Source organism: Lonchura striata, chromosome 4 (genome assembly GCF_046129695.1).
Source record: "Lonchura striata isolate bLonStr1 chromosome 4, bLonStr1.mat, whole genome shotgun sequence".
NCBI classification, from domain to species: domain Eukaryota; kingdom Metazoa; phylum Chordata; class Aves; order Passeriformes; family Estrildidae; genus Lonchura; species Lonchura striata.
In genome coordinates, this window is record NC_134606.1 from 1,855,001 (window position 1) to 1,866,875 (window position 11,875).

Here is an 11,875-nt window from a genome sequence, read left to right on the forward strand (position 1 = left end):
ATAAAACATAAAGTATAAAGCATAAAGCATAAAACATAAAACATAAAACATAAAACATAAAACATCAAATATCAAATATCGAATATATATATAATATAAAATATAAAGCAAGCAAATTGTCTCAGGCAAAAGGTATATAGATGGGAAAATAAAATATAATAAACCAAAAATCAAATTGAGCAGGAGAGAACAAAATAAAATGAAGTAGAAGAGAATTCTTAAAATTTAATAGAAGATGAGAGAATAAAATATGAAGATAAAGTAAAATAAAATAGTAAAAATTAAATTAAATTAAATAATAAAATAAGGAAAAGCATCAACATCACAATATATAAATATATAATCTAAAAAAATTTTAATATAATATATAAAATACATTGTAATTACATTAAATACATTGTTTACTATATATGTACATTATGCATTATATATTAGTAAGTTATATTTTACAGTTGTATAATAATAATAGCTATTACTATGGTTATAAATTAATATAAAATATCTAAATTAATAAATTTAGATAAAATATATTGTGATAGAATATTTAATATATAACATAAAATAAAAACAATAATATAAAACAAAAATACAAAGTATAGTATAATGATACAAAAACAAAACTATAAAGATGGATTTCAATAAAATAGAGAAAACATCAAGATGCAATTCAATAAAATATAAAATAATAATTATATATTTATATACAATAAACTGTAAATTACATGTATATTATTTTGGATATATATATCCATATATATTTTAATATAATTTTTAATATATTTAGTTTTCCATTATTGTTATATTTCCCAAATATAAATATTAAAGTATTTTTCTTTCTGTATAATTTAATATAAATACTAAATTATTATTATTATTTAATATTTTACACAATTTTGTAGCTCCCCTTTCCCAGCTCTTTGGGACCTCTATGCCGCGATTCCTTTTTCCCATATTGCCATTGGTGGGCTGGGAGTTCTGGGAACGTTCCCCTGGAGAAGGGAAAATTCCAGGGAATTTCCTGGACAAGGGACAGAGGGACAGGAGCCAGGGAATGGCTCCCACTGGGAAAGGGGAGCTTGGGCTGGGATCTTGGCAAGGAATTCCTGGCTGGAATGGAATTCCCAGAGAATCCCTGGATCCTTGGGAATGTCCAAGGCCAGGCTGGACATTGGGGTTGGATCCACCTGGGATGGTGGGAGGTGTCCCTGAACTGGGATGGGGTGGAATTGTTGGGATGGGATTTAAGGTTCCTCCAACCCAAACCATTCCAGGATTCTGGAGCTCCTCTGCTTTGGGAGAGCTGGGAATGCTCCCCTGGAGAAGGGAAAATTCCAGGGAATGCTCAGAGTCCCCAGAGGGGCTCCAGGAGAGCTGGAGAGGGGCTGGGGACAAGGGACAGAGGGACAGGAGCCAGGGAATGGCTCCCACTGGGAAAGGGGAGCTTGGGCTGGGATCTTGGCAAGGAATTCCTGGCTGGAATGGAATTCCCAGATTTGTTTGGGATCCCTGGCAGTGCCCAAGGCCAGGTTGGATGGGCTTGGATCCACTTGGAGCAGTGGGATTTTGGAGCAGCTCCTGGTTTGGGGTCAGGGATGGGGTTTGGAGATGCCAAACCCGATCCACGGGCTCGTCGTGCCCATCCTCGGGGATTAAAATCCCACTGAGGGATTTTCCCGAATTCCTTCTCCACCTGAATTGCTGGATGGGGAATACTTGGAGTGAGAGTTCTGGGAATGTCCATCCCGTACGGGTTCACGCCGGCTCTTCGTTAAGGTGGCGCTAATTAGATGGGTCTTGGGGCTGCCTGGGTCCTCTTCGGTCCCACCACTGCGGGTTTGGGATCTGCAATTCCCAGGATTCGGCTGCTCCAGGGGATGGGACAATTCTGTGTCAGGTCACTGTGCCCAAAGCCATCCCAGTGGTCAGCAGGGAGTGACCAGTGGGGTCAGTGGCATGGGGACACAGACCTGGGGTCAGACATTGTTCCCAAAGCCATCCCAGTGGTCAGCAGGGAGTGACCAGTGGGGTCAGTGGGATGGGGACACAGACCTGGGGTCAGTGGCATGGGGACACAGATCTGGGGTCAGTGGCATGGGGACACCAGCCCTGGGGTCAGTGGCATGGGGACACCACCCTGGAAACCTGGCTTTGTTCCCAACACCTTTCCAATGGTCAGCAGGGAGTGACCAGTAGGGTCAGTGGGATGGGGACACAGATCTGGGGTCAGTGACATGGGGACACCACTCTAGGGTCAGTGGCATGGGGACACAGACCTGGGCTCAGTGGCATGGGGACACCAGCCCTGGGGTCAGTGGGATGGGGACACCACCCTGGAAACCTGGCTTTGTTCCCAGCACCTTTCCAATGGTCAGCAGGGAGTGACCAGTAGGGTCAGTGGGATGGGGACACAGATCTGGGGTCAGTGGCATGGGGACACCAGCCCTGGGGTCAGTGACATGGCGACACCACCCTGGAAACCTGGCTTTGTTCCCAACACCTTTCCAATGGTCAGCAGGAAGTGACCACTGGGGTCAGTGGGATGGGGACACAGATCTGGGGTCAGTGGGACGGGGACACCAGCCCTGAGGACCCGGCTGTGCCTGGTGGCAGCGAGTGCCTTGATGTCCCCGCGCGGGTGTCACGGATGTCCCCGAGGGGAGGCACGGGCCGGCAGTGTCCGACGGTGGCGGGAGGCGATGTCCCCGCGGTGTCGGTGTCCCTGGTGTCCCCGTGGTGTCGGTGTCCCCAATGACCCCACAGTGTTGGTGTCCCTGATGTCCCTGATGTCCCCGTGGTGTTGGTGTCCCTGGTGTCCCCACGGTGTCGGTGTCCCCAATGACCCCGGTGTCCCCACGGTGTCAGTGTCGCCACGGTGTCGGTGTCCCCAATGACCCCAGTATCCCCGTGGTGTTGGTGTCCCTGGTGTCCCCGATGTCCCCGCGGTGTCAGTGTCCCCAATGACCCCGATGTCTCCATGGTGTCGGTGTCCCTGCGGTGTCGGTGTCCCCGATGTCCCTGGTGTCGCCACGGTGTCGGTGTCCCCAATGACCCCAGTATCCCCATGGTGTCGGTGTCCCTGGTGTCCCCGATGTCCTCGCGGTGTCGGTGTCCCCAATGACCCCAATGTCCCCACGGTGTCGGTGTCCCCACAGTGTCAGTGTCCCCGGTGTCCCCAGTGTCCCCGATGTCCCCAGTGTCCCCACGGTGTTGGTGTCCCCAGTGTCCCCGATGTCCCCGCGGTGTCGGTGTCCCCGATGTCCCCGCGGTGTCGGTGTCCCCAATGTCCCCGATGTCCCCGCGGTGTCGGTGTCCCTGGTGTCCCCGCGGTGTCGGTGTCCCCGGTGTCCCCGCGGTGTTGGTGTCCCCGGTGTCCCCGGTGTCCCTGGTGTCTCCGCGGTGTCGGTGTCCCTGGTGTCCCCGGTGTCCCCACGGTGTTGGTGTCCCCAATGTCCCCGATGTCCCCGCGGTGTCGGTGTCCCCGGTGTCCCCACGGTGTCAGTGTCCCCGGTGTCCCCGGTGTCCCCGCGGTGTCAGTGTCCCCGGTGTCCCCAATGTCCCCGCGGTGTCGGTGTCCCCGGTGTCCCCGCGGTGTCGGTGTCCCCGGTGTCCCCGGTGTCCCCACGGTGTCGGTGTCCCCGGTGTCCCCACGGTGTCGGTGTCCCCGGTGTCCCCGGTGTCCCCGGTGTCTCCGCGGTGTCGGTGTCCCCGGTGTCCCCGGTGTCCCCGGTGTCCCCGTGGTGTCGGTGTCCCTGGTGTCCCCACGGTGTCGGTGTCCCCAATGTCCCCACAGTGTCGGTGTCCCCAGTGTCCCCGGTGTCCCCGGTGTCCCCGCGGTGTCGGTGTCCCCAATGTCCCCGCGGTGTCGGTGTCCCCGGTGTCCCCAATGTCCCCACGGTGTCGGTGTCCCCGGTGTCCCCGGTTCCCTCAGCTCCCCCCGTGCCCCACGCTCCGCTCGCTCCGCTCCTTCGTCACCGCCGTGTCACCGCGGGCCTGGCGTGTCCCAGGGAGCCGCCGGTGGCTCCGGGACGAGCCCGGCACCGCTGGCCCGGCCGCCCGGGGTCCCTCCGTGCTCTAACCCGAGTGTCTTCCCACCCGTGTCCCTCCTCATCCCTGTGTCCGTCTGTCCGTCCCTCCCTCCTCTCGCTGTCTCTCACTCTGCCTCTCCTGCCCCTCTGCTCTGCCAGGGAGGGAGGGAAGGGGGGAGGCGCCTCCCGAGGGGGGTTCAGGGTGGGCAGGGCGGTTTTGGGGTGCGGGGCTCAGCCTGCATTCCCTCCTGACCTCGGCCAGGGGCGGTTTTGGGGTGCGGGTGTCCCCGGCTGGGTCTGTACCCAGCAGCTCAGGGCCACCAGAAGCCACCCTGTCCCCTCACGCGTCACCCTGAGCCCCGGGAAGGGTCCGCAGTCGGGGATGGGAATTTGGGGTTCGGGAGAGTCCAGCCGGCCCCGAGCTCAGCATTCCCGGGAAAAGCAGCACAGGGAGAGCCGAGCACGGCGCGGGGAGGCTCAGCCCCGAGCTCTGGGCTCCCGGCCCCAGGGTCCCATCCCTGGGCTCCTGGCCCGAGTCCCATCCCTGGGATCCCACTCCTGGGACAGGAACCGGGAATCCTTGGGGTCCCAATCCTGGCATCTCATTCCTGAGGTGCCATCCCTGGAATCCCAACCCTGGGCTCCTGTCCCAAATCCCATCCCTGGAATCCCAACCCTGGGCTCCTGTCCCAGATCCCATCCCTGGGATCCCAAACCTGGGCTCCTGTCCCAGATCCCATCCCTGGGATCCCAGCCCTGGGCTCCTGTCCCACATCCCAGCCCTGGGATCCCACTCCTGGGACAGGAACCGGGAATCCTTGGGGTCCCAATCCTGGCATCTCATTCTTGAGGTGCCATCCCTGGGATCCCATTCCTGGGCTCCTGTCCCAGATCCCATCCCTAGGATCCCATTCTTGGTTTTCCATCCCTGGGGTCCCATTCTAGGAACAGCAGCCTGGGGTCCTTGAGGTCCCATCTCTGGAATTCCATCCCTGAGATCCTGTCCCTGGGCTCCTGTCCCGATTTCTGTCCCTGGCATTCCAAACCTCTGTTCCCATCCCAAGTCCCATTCCTGGGGTCCCATCCATGGGGATTCATCCCCAGGCTCCCAACCTTGGACTTCTTTTCTGAGTCCCATCCCTGGGGTCCCATCCCTGGGATCCCAGCCCTGGGCTCCTGTCCCAAATCCCATCCCTGGGATCCCATTCCTGGGCTCCTGTCCCAAATCCCATCCCTGGGATCCCATTCCTGGGCTCCTGTCCCAAATCCCATCCCTGCAATCCCATTCCTGAGGTCCCATTCCTGGGGTCCTATCCTAAGTCCCATCCCTGGCATCCCATTTCTGGGGTCCCATCCCAGTAACAGGAGCCTGCAATCCCATTCCTGAGGTCCCATCCCTAGGAACCCATTTTTGGGGCCCAATCCCTGAGGTCCCATCCTTAGGATCCCATCGCGGGTTCCTGTCCTGAGTCACATCCCTGGGGTCCCATTCCCAGGTCCCATTCCCAGTCTCCAATCCCAGGTCCCATTCCCGGCCTCCAGTCCCAGTTCCCATTCCCAGTCTCCAATCCCAGGTCCCGTCCCTGGACTCAAATCCCAGGTCCCATTCCTGGTCTCTAGTCCCAGGTCCCATTCCCAGCCTTCAGTTCCCAGGACCCATCCATGGTCCCATCCCTGGTTTCCAATCCCAGTTCCCATTCCAGTTCTCCAATCCCAGTTCCCATTCCCAGTCTCCAATCCCAGTTCCCATTCCCGGTCTCCAATCCCAGGTCCCATCCCTCATTTCCAATCCCAATTCCCATTCCTGGTCTCCAATCCCAGGTCCCATCCCTCATTTCCAATCCCAATTCCCATTCCTGGTCTCCAATCCCAGGTCCCATCCCTCATTTCCAATCCCAATTCCCATTCCCAGTCTCCAATCCCAGGTCCCATCCCTCATTTCAAATCCCAGGTCTCATTCCCGGCCTCCAATCCCAGGTCCCATCCCTGGTCTCCAATCCCAGTTCCCATCCCTGGTCTCCAATCCCAGGTCCCATCCCTGGTCTCTAATCCCAGTTCCCATCCCTCATTTCCAGGCCCAGGTCCCATCCCTGGTCTCCAATCCCAGTTCCCATTCCCAGTCTCCAATCCCAGGTCCCATCCCTCATTCCCAGGCCCAGTTCCCATCCCGGTTCCCTCATTCCCGTGTCCCCCCGCAGGCTCGGGCCCCTCTCCGCTGTCCCCGCGGGAATTCTCCCTTGGGATTGGGATCCCCGGGCGGGCGGGTCTCGCTTGGCCGCTCATTCTAACCCATCTCTCTCTCTCTCTCTCGTACCTCTCGCTCTCTCCTGCCTCTTGCCTCTCTCCCCCGGCTCCCCGCGCTCTCTTTCCTTCCGTGCCTCCCCTTTCCCCCAAACCCCCAAACCCCCAAACCCCCAAACCCCCAAACCCCCAGGTCAAGGTGTGGTTCCAGAACCGCCGCACGAAGCAGAAGAAAGACCAGAGCAGGGACTCTGAGAAACGCTCCTCCGGCACCTCCGAGTCCTTCGCCACCTGCAACATCCTGCGGCTGCTGGAGCAAAGCCGCCTGCTGTCCGTGCCGGCCCCGCCGAGCCTCCTGCCCGCCGCCCGCAGCCCGGTGCCGCTCGGCAGCCCCGCGCCCGGCCGGGCCCCGCCGCGCCCCGCGTCCCCGGGGCCGGGCAGCCCGCCCGCCCCGCCGCCCCTCGGCCGGCTCCCGCCGCCCCCGGCCGCGTCCTTCTCCTCCGCATCCTCGTCCTCGTCGCCGTCGCCGCGGCTGCCGGGGAGGCCGGTGTGTTTTTTGGGGGGGGTGTTGGGTGGGCTGCGCGATCTGCCCGATTCTTGCCCGGCGGGAGCGTCCGCGTTCGAGCCTTACACGCGGCTGGAGAGGAAGGACGGTTCTGTAGACAGCAAGAAGCCGAGCCCTTAAAACAAAAACAAAAACAAAAATAACAAAAACAAAAACAAAACAAAAACAAAAATAACAAAAACAAAAACAAAAACACAAAAAATAAACCCAAAATCAAAAACAAACACAAAAACAAACACAAAAACCCAGAAACAAAAACCCAAAAACAAAAACCCAAAAACAAAAACAAAACACAAAAACACAAAAACAAAACCAGAAACACAAAAACAAACACAGAAACCCAAAAACAAAAACCCCAAAACAAAAACAAACACAAAAACCCAAAAACAAAAACCCAAAAACAAAAACCCAAAAACAAACACAAAAACCCGAAAACAAAAACAAAAACCCCAAAAACAAAAACAAACACAAAAACAAAAACCCAAAAACAAACACAAAAACCCGAAAACAAAAACAAAAACCCCAAAAACAACAACAAAAACAACATTAAAAAAAAACCAAAATCCCCAAACAAAACCAAAAACCCCAAAACAAAAGCAGAAACAGAAACCCAAAAACAACAACAACAACAACAAAGAAACAAACCCCCCCAAAAAAATCCAAACCCCCCCAAAAAACGGTGTCCAAAATTGTCCCTTTCCCCCCGCCGCCCCCCAGCCCAGATCGCTCCTCCCCGAGCTGGGAATTCCCGCTGGGAATGGCCGCTCCCCCCTGGCCGCGGGTGTCGCCGGTGTCGCTCCGAGGTGTCGCTGTCACCGGGGACAGCAGCGGTGGCTCTGTCCCCGCGGTGTCCTCGGAGAAGCGCCGTGCCTCAGTTTCCCCGCCGGGCTGAGGTCACCGCGGCGAGCGCAGGGCGGCGGCGCTGCTCCTCGGGGTGGGGTGGGGGGTTTGTCCCCAATTTGGCCTGGGTGATGTCCCCAGGTGTTGTCCCCGGGCTGCCGCCACCCCTGGGACACCCCCAAACCCCGCCCTGTCCCTTTCTGGGGGCTGTCCCAGCCTGGCGGACCCCACAGGGAACACCCCCCGAGGGGCTGTGGGTCACTGTCACCCCTCCGGGTGACAGCTGGGGACAGCGGTGACGGTGGCATCCCAGGGGGTCTTTGCCAGCAGCGCCCCCAGACCCACCCTGGGGTGGCACCGTCCTGCCACCGGCACCCGCCACACCCCGCTTGTCCCCTGTCGCACCAGGGTCCCGCTCCCAGGGGGTGACAGTGGCTTCCTGCGGGGCCACCCGGGCTGAGGGTGGCGCTGGGGACCAGGGGGACCTGGCATGAGGTGGCGCTTGGGGACAGGAGCAGCTACTGGGGGGTGTGAGCGTCGCCTTGGCGGGACACCCTGGGGTGGCGCCACCTTGGCACCAGGTGTCCTGAGGTGGCATCACTTTGTCATCCCGTGGTGGCATTGCCTTGCGGGGACACCCTGTGGTGTCACCACCTTGTCCGGGTGTCCTGTGGTGTCACCGCCTTGTCCGGGTGTCCTGCGGTGTCACCACCTTGCTGGGACACCCCGCGGTGTCACCACCTTGCCAGGACACCCTGCGGTGTCACCACCTTGTCCGGGTGTCCTGTGGTGTCACCACCTTGCTGGGACACCCCGCGGTGTCACCACCTTGCCAGGACACCCTGCGGTGTCACCGCCTTGTCCTGGTGTCTTGTGGTGTCACCACCTTGCTGGGACACCACCACCTTGTCCAGGTGTCCTGCAGCGTCACCACCTTGTCCAGGTGTCCCGCGGTGTCACCACCTTGTCCGGGTGTCCCGCTGTGTCACCACCTTGCCGGGACAACCCGTGGTGTCACCACCTTGTCAGGGTGTCCTGCAGCGTCACCACCTTGTCCAGGTGTTCCGCGGTGTCACCACCTTGCCGGGACACCCTGCAGTGTCACCACCTTGTCCAGGTGTCCTGTGGTGTCACCACCTTGTCCAGGTGTCCTGCAGTGTCACCACCTTGTCCGGGTGTCCCACGGTGTCACCACCTTGCCGGGACAACCCGTGGTGTCACCACCTTGTCCAGGACACCCTGCGGTGTCACCACCTTGTCCAGGTGTCCCGCGGTGTCACCACCTTGTCCAGGTGTCCTGTGGTGTCACCACCTTGTCCAGGTGTCCTGAGGTGTCACCACCTTGTCCAGGTGTCCTGCAGTGTCACCACCTTGTCCGGGTGTCCCACGGTGTCACCACCTTGCCGGGACAACCCGTGGTGTCACCACCTTGTCCAGGACACCCTGTGGTGTCACCACCTTGTCCGGGTGTCCCGCGGTGTCACCACCTTGTCCAGGTGTCCTGCAGTGTCACCACCTTGTCCGGGTGTCCCACGGTGTCACCACCTTGTCCAGGTGTCCTGCAGCATCACCACCTTGTCCAGGTGTCCCGCGGTGTCACCACCTTGCCGGGACACCCCGCGGTGTCACCACCTTGCCGGGACACCCCGAGCCCCCTCCCCACACCCAGACCCTGCCCCGGGGGCTCCCCCCACACCCCCAAACCCGCTGCCGTTGATTAATTAACCGATTCATTAATGAACAATGATCATTAACACTGAGCATCCCCCTTGCCCTCCACCCCCGGGCTGCTGCTCCCGATGGGGCCGCATCTCCCGGGCCCCGAATTCCCAGGATTTTGCAGGGAAATATTTAAAATAAATGATTTTATGAGAAACTTTCTGTCAATTTTTTTTTTCTTTTTCCCCCTTTTTTAGGGAATTCTTATTTATTGCTCCGCTCCCTTTGGAGCGTTTTAAAGGGACGGCTCGGGCGGGGAAACTGAGGCAGGGACAGGTGACAAGTGACAATCCTGTCCCCCCCCTCCCCCACCACCCGGCACAAGTCGCCTGGAATTTCTCCAACGATATTTGGGATTTTTCCTCCTCTCTTCCCCTAATCCTTTAATTTATTCTTGATCCCGCCTCTTCCTGAGCCAGGTGGAGCCAGGACAGGGAAGTGGCCGCGTCGCCACCTCTGGAATTCTGTCCCCAACCCCACCCGGGTTTCGCTTTTCCCTCCTGCCAGCCCCACTCCAGCGGGGATTTAGGGATTTTTTTTCCAAACTGGAAAATCCCGGAGGGCATTTGGGGACATTCCGGGTAAAACAAAGCCCGGGAATTAGGAATTAGGAATTAGGAATATGAATTTGGGAATATCCTCGGGGTTTTCCTGCCTGCTCCGGTGATCCTGAAAGATCCGCGGGAATCCCGGCACTGCTCCTTTTGCCCGTTTGACCCCAAAAATCCCAAATCCCATCCCAAGTTTTTTTTTTTTTTTCCAAAGCTCCTTTCTCCAAAGCGAAGCTGTCGCGGGGGTCGGGGACAGTTTGGGGACACCCCCAGTTTGTCCCGCTCGGTGCCAGGGGCTCCTCCAGACTGGGATGACTGGAAAACCAAGGCTGGATGTCGAATTTTAAGGAAAAACGCGGGGTTTTGATGGTTTTTATTGTTAATAAAAGTCGCGCCCTGCCTCCTTCCGCCTCCTCCTCCTCCTGTGGGGCCCCTGGCCCCGCTCCGGGTGTCGTTGTCCCCGTGGGTGACAACACAGGGTGACATTTCCGAGGCCACCGCTGCCTCAGAGCCCCCGAGGAGCCGTGCAGCCCCTTTTCCCTAACCTTATCCCTTATCCCAATCCCTTATCCCTATCCCATTCCCTTATCTCTATCCCTTATCCCAATGCCTTATCCCTATCCAAACCCCTCATCCCTATCCCTAATCCCATCCCTATCCCGACCCCTATCCCTTATCAACATCCCTATCCCTTATCCCAGACCCTTTCCCTATCCAAATCCCTTATCCCAATCCCTTATCCCTATCCCTATCCTAATCCCTTATCCCTATCCCATTCCCTTATCTCTATCCCTTATCCCAATCCCTTATCCCTATCCTAATATCTTATCCCTACCCCTTATCCTTATCCCAATCCCTTATCCCAATCCCTTATCCCTATCCCTATCCCTATCCCTATCCTAATCCCTTTTCCCTATCCCATTCCCTACCCTTTATTCCTATCCCAATCCCTATCCCTTATCAACATCCCTATCCCTTATCCCAGACCCTTTCCCTATCCCATTCCCTTATCTCTATCCCTTATCCCAATGCCTTATCCCTATCCTAACCCCTTATCCCTATCCTTAATCTCTCATCCCTACCCCTTATCCTTATCCCAATCCCTTATCCCAATCCCTTATCCCTATCCCTATCCTAACCCCTTATCCCTAGCCCTTATCCCTAACCCCATCCCTATCCCGATCCCTATCCCATAGCTACATCCCTATCCCTTATCCCAGCCCCTTTCCCTATTCTTTTCCCTTATCCCTATCTCTTATCCAAATCCCTTATCCCTATCCCTATCCCAATCCTTTATCCCGGTCCCTATGCCTTTTCCCTATTCTTATCCCTTGTCCCTCCCCCTTGTCTCTCTCCCATTTCCTATCCCATTCCCTATCCCATTCCCTATCCCATTCCCTATCCCATTCCCTATCCCATTCTCATTCCCATTCCTGTTCCCGTTTCCCTTCCCATTCCCACTCCTCTTCCCATTCCCATTCCCATTACGTCCCCATCCCCATTCCCATTCCCGTCCCCGTTCCCGTTCCCCATCGCTGTCCCCGTCCCCGTTCCTTTCCCCATCCTTCTCCCGTTCCCGTTCCCGTTCCCATTCCCATTCCCATTCCCGTCCCATTCCCATTCCCTTTCCCGTCCCCATTCCCGTCCCCATTCCCGTCCCCGTTCCTTTCCCCATCCTTCTCCCGTTCCCGTTCCCGTTCCCATTCCCTTTCCCGTTCCCGTTCCCGTCCCCATTCCCGTTCCCGTTCCTTTCCCCGTCCCTCTCCCGTTCCCGTTCCCTGCCCCCATCCCGGCTCCCGCGATCCCGCCTCCGGCCGCTCCCTCCCGCTGTTTACAGACAACACGGTGCCACCCCTGTCTCCGGTGTCACCTGTGTCACCAGTGCCACCTCTGTCTCTGGTGTCACCTCTGTCTCTGGTGTCACCTGTGTCGCC

General features: G+C 56.7%; 1 protein-coding gene across 2 annotated transcripts in view; it reads left to right on the forward strand.

Annotated features, from left to right (window-relative positions):
- The window catches only part of VAX2 (ventral anterior homeobox 2), a 27,283-nt gene extending 19,903 nt beyond the window's left edge, over window positions 1-7,380 (forward strand). For both annotated transcript variants that reach the window (XM_021526802.2, XM_031504605.2), the window contains one exon: window positions 6,460-7,380. In XM_021526802.2, the coding sequence (XP_021382477.2) occupies window positions 6,460-6,951 (492 nt within the window). In that variant the 3' untranslated portion in view covers window positions 6,952-7,380. The remainder of the gene's footprint in view (window positions 1-6,459) is intronic.
- Window positions 7,381-11,875: the final 4,495 nt, after the last annotated feature.